At 36.6% G+C, this 7,887-nt stretch overlaps 1 protein-coding gene across 1 annotated transcript; it reads right to left on the reverse strand.

Moving 5' to 3' along the window:
• Positions 1 to 1,243: 1,243 nt before the first annotated feature.
• LOC141621936 (upstream activation factor subunit spp27-like) lies at positions 1,244 to 4,913 on the reverse strand. The gene is made up of 2 exons (XM_074438054.1): positions 4,647 to 4,913; positions 1,244 to 1,566 (listed from the first exon to the last, which is right to left on the reverse strand). The coding sequence occupies exons 1-2, from the start codon at positions 4,767 to 4,769 to the stop codon at positions 1,456 to 1,458; spliced, it is 234 nt and encodes a 77-aa protein (XP_074294155.1). The 5' UTR covers positions 4,770 to 4,913; the 3' UTR covers positions 1,244 to 1,455.
• Between the last annotated feature and the right edge of the window lie 2,974 nt (positions 4,914 to 7,887).

A 7,887-nucleotide genomic window follows, 5' to 3' on the forward strand; every position in this document is an offset into this window, starting at 1 on the left:
CTTTCATCGACTTAGGTAAACATATTATTGAAACGGACTAATAATTCCCTTGCTCTTCGAGGAATTCGACACCCTAAGTGCTACTTTGACTACCGTACACTTGTTGTTATTAAACACACATCATTAGGTCCTTATCTTAGTGTTAATTCTTTATTTGATCACAATATTATTCGGTAGATTACTCAAACCTCTCCATAACTAACAAAGTTACTAATTTAGATTTGATAAATGGATCAATGGCATCTATATGAGTTAGATTGCTTTGGGTTGGATTATTCGATTATATTGTTATCCAGTTGTTTAGGGATAACTTAGTATGCGACGGTACAAATTCGAGTTGATTCGAAGAGAGTTAGTCACGGGTCAAATTCGGTACTCTGTTTGGGCGCAATACAAGATATTCAGTTTGGGTTATTCGGATCGGTTTTGAACATGTTTAAATGCTACTTCGTACTAGTATAATGGTATATGACTACCACCATAGTTTGTCTTGTGATAAAATTGTACTCCCTCCATCCCATTTTTATTGTCTTTCTTTCCCTATTGGGAAAGATTTAAGAAATAAGCTGAAATTACTATTTTGTCCTTTGAACTAAAGAGAATGAGGATAACAGCATTGGGATGAAGATGGTGGTAGATAAATTATTTAGGGACAATATGGACGACTTACTACTTTTTCTTACTAAAGTTAGAAAAGGCACAATAAGTATGCGATCAATTTGTAGAAGAAGGGGTCAATAAAAATAAAATGGGGGGACTAACTCTTATATATTACGGAACTCGTAGTTAAGTAAAAATTCTCATAGGAACTCAAAATTCTTGCAACCTAGACTGACTCCTACCGTAAATTTATGTGAAATTGAGGTCTATAAGATTTTTTGTATTTTTCCACTGACTTAAGCAAGCACTTTAATTTTTTCATAATGTGCTAAAAATATTACCAATAATAACTGTTTCTCATGTTTCAACGAAAATGGAGCAATCGAGTATGCCAGCAGGTTGAAAAATAGAAGGCTCGTATGAAGTACAAATAATGATGCTGCTCCGAATTTGATAGGGTTGGCAAATTTTGGTAGTTTTGCTTGGATTTTACGAGTAGAGCAAATGAAAAATTATGCACCTCTCCAGGAGCTTGCAATTTCAGCATTCACCAACACCAAAATCGGCTAATATTTTATTAGGGCACAGTATGTCGAATATATGAAGCTCGAAAATAAAAACTAAGCACGGATCAGTAAGAGCATGAAGTTCCAAACTACTAAGCTTTTATTGGAGTCATCCAGTCTTGAGATATGTAAAAGACTTCAGCTACATAATTCAGAATATTAACAGAACTACACCCACGCATAAAAGCTGAAATGGTTCCAATTTTAACCCAGAATTCTCGGAACAAAGAGAAAAAAAAACAAAAAAACACTAGATAAGGACAGCTTAACTAGACTAGTCACGAGTCTATCAACCAATTTTTACAAAGTGTTTGGACAGTAAACCGGAAACCTCCATAAAGCCAACTGTCTCCTTGTCGCTGAACAATGTCTTCAGTTTCTGGTCACATATTATTTGTTTCTTGTCACTGGGATTATGTCAAAAAAATAGCACCATGAGTTAGTGTTTAAGAAAAATGGGCCAAAAACACGGTATATTAGTATATCACAATCTGAAGAACACATTCAAGAAAATACTTCATATAATCAATGACGCAGCCTCTAAGACGATACCTCAGCTAGTAGAGCACAGTAGAAAGTCCAGTTAGGAAATCCAACAAAGAAATGTACACATGGAAACTTCAGTTTAGGCCAAACTAATGTACCGACTACGGAGTAAATGTTTTAGACAACAGCTATGGACATTAGTACCTACGTTGGATAGTGATGGATACCTTAGTTTTATAAGGTGATGATGCGGAAGGCACAAGGTAGAGACACACGCATACATATGAAACTGTTTTCAAGTAAAATAAGTATGAAATCAAATAGCTGGGCTGGTGGTATTTCCACCGTAATATGAAATAAACAATCTCTAGCACAACATTGCACAGAGTAGAATGCATGCTTTTATTGCATAACAAGTTGCCTGCTGCCAACTGCCAAGTACAAATAAGATACCCACTCGGCCAGTACCAATGAAAAAACAAACAAGCACATACAAAGAATCAACGAACCACGATAGCTAAACCCCTATTGATTATTCTACCTGAGGAACTTCAATCAACAAAAAAAAATTCACAATATTTGGTGTAGAGTTCATGGACATCAGATTATTCGAAAAATACTTGTCAAAGGCAATGCAATGATAAACATGCTCACGTATTTTCTCCTTACATTCTAATAACATTTCACTACGCAATCATGGTAACAACAAGACATCATAATTTTAGAAGGTGACGAGTCACAAGCCTCATAGGCGAGGCACATTGTTTTTGCAAACAAATTTGTATTTTTAAAGTAAATTTTGTGAACAGCTCATGATTGGATTTTAATGAGATGGTCAAAAGAGGGTCTGATAAAGAACTAGAAGGAAAAAAATATGGAAATTGCTAGTGGCGCCTTATCTGCAAGGAGAAGTTGCATCAGTTGTCACAATATATTGATATTCCACCGACTTACCATGATCATCCTTTATTGGGAGATGGGTACAAGCCGAATGCAACTTCAACTTACATTCAGACCCAAAATAATTGACAAAAATCACAAAATAAAAACCTTCCACTAGAACCACTTCCTTAATAGTTAAAACATAACCATCTAGCTATAGCATCAGTTAAAACATATAAATCTAGACATTGTATCAGCCTTCTCTGCCCATGAAACTGCATAGCCTAATCAGAACGTGCAAGAAACTTGATAAATATTTCCAAAGAACTGCTTTATCCACATGTTCAAGAAAGTTGAAAATAGTTCCAAAAACTAAATGCCTCATAACGAATCAAGCCCTAATGTCATAATGCTAAGCTACCATTGTACGTGCATTTCTAGTTACTGAGCAGTGAGCACACAAATACACCAAAATACCACACACAAGTCCAAGGCCTTGTTTGGGTAGGATATTAATTAAGATTAACATAGAATAAAGGGAATGGAAGCCAGGAGGGAGAATGAAAAAAAAAAAACAAGTGTGTATTCCTATCAAACTACCCTAACATAGGAAATATTTTGATTTTGATTTGCCTCTTACGAGGAAAACAGAATCCCTCAATTTCCGTCCATTCCTATTTTCTGCCCAAACATGTGGAATCGCATGCCGACCCCGCCCTCCACTTTCTTTAATTCCAAACAAGGGGTAAAATCATAAACCCTTTCTCATCACTCAAACCATCAAGAATGAATAAATGACAACCAACAATGTCACCTCAACAAATCTAAAAGCATTTCATTAAAAAAAAAAAGTATTACTCCAAAACTTCACAATTATTAGCAAAAAACCATAAACCCCTCATTCAATAAATAGCCAGAGATGGGGTGTGTTAATTTAATCAAAACAAAATTTAAAACAAAACCATATACTACCATTAAACTAAGCAAAATGCTCAACTTTTACGGCAATTATCATAGAAAAAACAATAAAATAACAAACACCCACTACATAAACCCCCAAAACATAAGATCTTACCCCTCAACATCCTTTAGTTGGGAGATAAGCTAGAAGCCACGTGCAACTTCAACTTACATTCAGGCTCAAAAGAATGAAAATTTAAATTCTTTCACTAGGAACCACTTAATTCTTCAAAATTAAAACATAACCAACTAGGAATGCGTCCACCTTTTCCGTCCATGAGCCTCCATAGCTTCATCAACATGTGCAATAAACTTGATAAATATTTCCGAAAACTAACTGCCTTATCCACATGTGAAAGAAAGCCAATAAATACTTAAAAAAACTAAATGGCTTAATCCCTAATGCCATAGTACACACACCAAAATGCCAAACACAAGACCATTGCAAGGATAGGATATTAGGAACAAACAGAGGGAGGAAAGAAGAATGAACAAAGCAGGTGTATTTTCCTAACAAACTACCCTAACATAGGAATATAATTAAATTCGCCTCGTACAAGGACAAAACGATCCTTCCATCGAACCTTATTTATTACCCGAGCAAGTGAAATCACATGCCAACCCTGCTCTCCACTCCCTTTCATTCCAAACAAGGGGTAAAACCATAATAAAACCTTTCTCATCTCTAAAACCACCCAGAAAAGTTAAATGAAAACCGACAGTGTATCATCTCATCCGAAAGCAACAATATCATAAGCAACCCTTCATCATACACAAAAAAAATGCCTAACCTTAACAACGATTATTAGCAAAAATCGATTATCAATAAATCCTCATTCAATAAATAGCAAGAAAATCGGTGTTTTAATATAATCAAAACCAACATTTAAAACCAAACCATATACTATCACTCATCATACACTACGGCAAAACGCCCAACCTTAAACAGCAACTATCTGCAACAAAAAAACAATAATAAAAACCAATAAAGGAAACCCTCTAAAACCCTAATTTCAGAAATATCCAAAACCCTAGAACCCTCATTCAACAGATCAATTAGTCTTGCCTAAGGCAGTTTTACGGATACAAATCATGATAAAACATGACCATACTGGGGCAAGTACTTATTACAGAACCCGTTTTACAATATACTTTACATATACATACCTGGAGATTGTGGAGCTTGATATATGCCCAAACTTTCTTAACAGCTTCACCCCTAGAAGCTTCAGGAGTACCCCCAAGAAAATCTTTGAGAATGGGCGAAACCGGCATCGGCTTCGTTCATCAATAACCTGCATTTTCCAAGAGCTCTCCATGGCGTTGTCGCCATTGATGCAATTAACTTGGCAATAGGTCTTGGTATAGACGGGTGGGGCGAACAGACGGGTAAAAACCTCTAATAAAATGGGTAGGGAGGACAAGTGCAAAGACCCCACGTATCTTCCCACTTTATAAGCGTTAAAATGGATATTTTGTGAGGGAAAATGGTATCCGTCTATACGTATAGACGGATAGTGTCCGTCTATAATGAGAATTTGTGTTAACTTGGTACCTGAAAGCTTAATCAATGAAAATAATTGAAAAATCCCCTTATACTAAAAGAATAAGAAAATTGAAAATTTTCCCGCCTAAATGCTTTTAACTAGAAATTGGGCCTAATTTTATCTAGGTATGTATTGGACCTAATATATGCCTTTTATGTGTCATAGTATCTTATAAACACGGTAGCTTTAATAGTTGGGTCAAATGCATTTTATTCATTATTATCTCATTAGTCCAATATATGTATCTTAAATGTCGTAAATATTATATTTAAAATGTATGAAGATTTTACTCATATTATTAAAGTCAATGTGTGCTTTTCACTTTTCTATTCTTTAAATTTTTTACTCTATTTAAATTGTTACTCTGTAGATTGTTAAAAAAATTACAAAAATAGTTATATGCTTCAAATGCGTAAAAATAAGCATAAGTTTTTGTAATTAAACTAACAATCTTATTTTTTTAATCATAAACTTATCGCGAGTAAAAATGTAAAATTCGCTGTATTTTAATTCTTAGTATTTTTACACATTAACAATTGTAGATAATTAAAAATAAAATTCAAAGTTCATTTATATATTATTATTAGCTCTAATTATTAAGTTCTCTACACACGACAATTTAAAATACCGTGCATTCGCACGGGCTCTATACTAGTATTGTGTTAATTTGAAGAGTTAATTAGTAATTAGTGAGTTAGTTAATTTGAAGTAGAGCTGATCATATTCGGGCTGGCCCGTCCAGTCCGGCCCGTTCGGCCCGCTACTTAAGCGGGCTCGGTCAGAAAAATATTAAAATATACGGGTAATGGACAAGGAAAACACGGCCCGCTAAATTATTGGACGGGTTAGGACTAAAGAAAAAAGTTCGTGGACAACCCGCTAAGCCCGTTAAAGCTTTTAATGTAATTTACTTTGTTAAAATTATCTACGCAAATTAATTAACTAAGGCCTATATAACTATCCGAAACCCAAGTAAACTAATAAAAAACATAACAAACTGAAATCTTAAAACATCACCCGCATCCGCTTACTGATTGTTGAACCCTTCATCCATTTGCTACGCATTAAAGCAGCCGCTAAACCTGAATTTTCATTCTTTTATTAATTTTTATCCTTAATCAATCTATTTATCAAATCTGAACCCTCTTTCATATTCTACACTTGATCCATGAGATTATCAGTATGCGATCTTATTTCTCGTCCAATAAACATGTACTATACACAGAGACACCACTTTTTGGTACACAGAGACACCATTGTTTTTTGGTAGACAGAGTCTTATATTATACTTGTTTCTAAAGCCCGCCGGTCCACTGGCAGGCCCGCCAACTTATATTGGACGGGTACGGACAATTTCAACAAGCCCGCTATAGCGGACACGGACATAAAAAAAATAGACCCGCTGGGCAATATTTAGTAGGATAGGCCCGTCCATGTCCGGCCCAAGCCCGCAAACGATCAGCTCTATTTGAAGAGAGAAAGAAAGAGAAGAAAGTTTACCGAAGAGGGAGAGAGATGACAAAAGAGGGTTTAAGCGGCTGTTTTTTTTGGTACGCATGAGGGGCAAAGACCCGAAAAATACAAAGCAACTAAGGCATAATTAAGCGAGGGAAAGCAACTCCTAGCAAATCTTCACGTAGAATCGTTCGGAGCTCGTCAGGCGGAGAATCAAAAGAAGTAGCGGATGTCGAAGAGTGAACTCCAACATTTGCAGGCCAATCTGCCGCTCGATTGGCCTCTCGAAAAACATGGTCCACTTTAACATTCCATCCCGTCATATTGATCAGCTCTTTACACCGAAGTACCAATGGACGCAGGCTGCCACTCGTTAATTGATTTTCTTGAATTAAATTTACACAGGACAAATTATCCATATGAACTAGGGTTTTAGTGATGCCAAGAGCCCGAGCTCGCTCCAACCCCTCCACAACAGCTCGCATTTCGGCTTGCATAGATGTACATAACCCGTACGAAAAAACGAAAGCAGAATGAAAATTACCGGTATCGTCTCTCAGTATCCCTCCACACTCTGCCGGTCCTGGGTTTCTTTGCGAAGCACCATCCGTATTAAGTAAGAACCAGCCAAACGGAGGAGGATTCCATCTAATATACCTTTCAACTCGAGATGTGCCCGGACTTGGTACAAAAAGTGAATAAGGATCGAAAGCTCTAGATGAAGTTTCGAACTGTTGGTGTGAAAACCTTATGGGGTCGATCGTATTTTCTTCTGCTCTAATAAGGATCTAATACTACATTGTTCCTCCATCGCCATAACCACCAACATGTTATAGCGAATTTCATTGACCAGTTTGAGGATGATAAGGAGGAGCCATTACTGGCATTTTTCGAAATCCAGTGATGAATTGGTCCGTGTAAAAATCATTAGAATTTGCATAATCACCGAGTTGTGACCATATCTCGCTTGATACTGGACAATGGTGTAGCATATGGTCTGTTGTTTCATCGTCTTCGTTACATTTCGGGCAAATTGGATCGTTAGCGAGGCCTCTACGGACCCGATTGTAATTAGTCATAATACGTTCATGTGCCGATAGCCATATGAAAAAACGAATGCGCTGCTGTACCAGGAGCTTCCATATAAGATGCCATGTTGTGAAGTTATTAACCGGAATATCTTCATAAGATTTGAGAATGACAAGGGCAGACTTAATGGAGAAACGACCATGAGTCGTTCCATTCCAGTGAAGTGTGTCTTTTAAATACAGTTCAGGGGATAACGTGTAGGCTGCAATTTTTTGAAGCTCCTCCTACGGTAAGTAATTCGAGAATACGTCCCACTTTCAACCTGAGCCTTCATCCCACATTTCGCTCACAGTCGCGCCAAG

Source organism: Silene latifolia, chromosome X, assembly GCF_048544455.1.
Source record: "Silene latifolia isolate original U9 population chromosome X, ASM4854445v1, whole genome shotgun sequence".
Taxonomy (NCBI): domain Eukaryota; kingdom Viridiplantae; phylum Streptophyta; class Magnoliopsida; order Caryophyllales; family Caryophyllaceae; genus Silene; species Silene latifolia.

What these genes read in the sequence shown, in the direction of transcription:
- LOC141621936 (XM_074438054.1), bottom strand. Translation starts at nt 4,769, where the DNA reads ATGCCGGTTTCGCCCATTCTCAAAGATTTTCTTGGGGGTACTCCTGAA. An exon ending in TCCAGGTATGTATATGTAAA is followed by an intron (nt 1,567 to 4,646) that starts GTATATTGTAAA and finishes CCCAGTGACAAG; the next exon opens with AAACAAATAATATGTGACCA.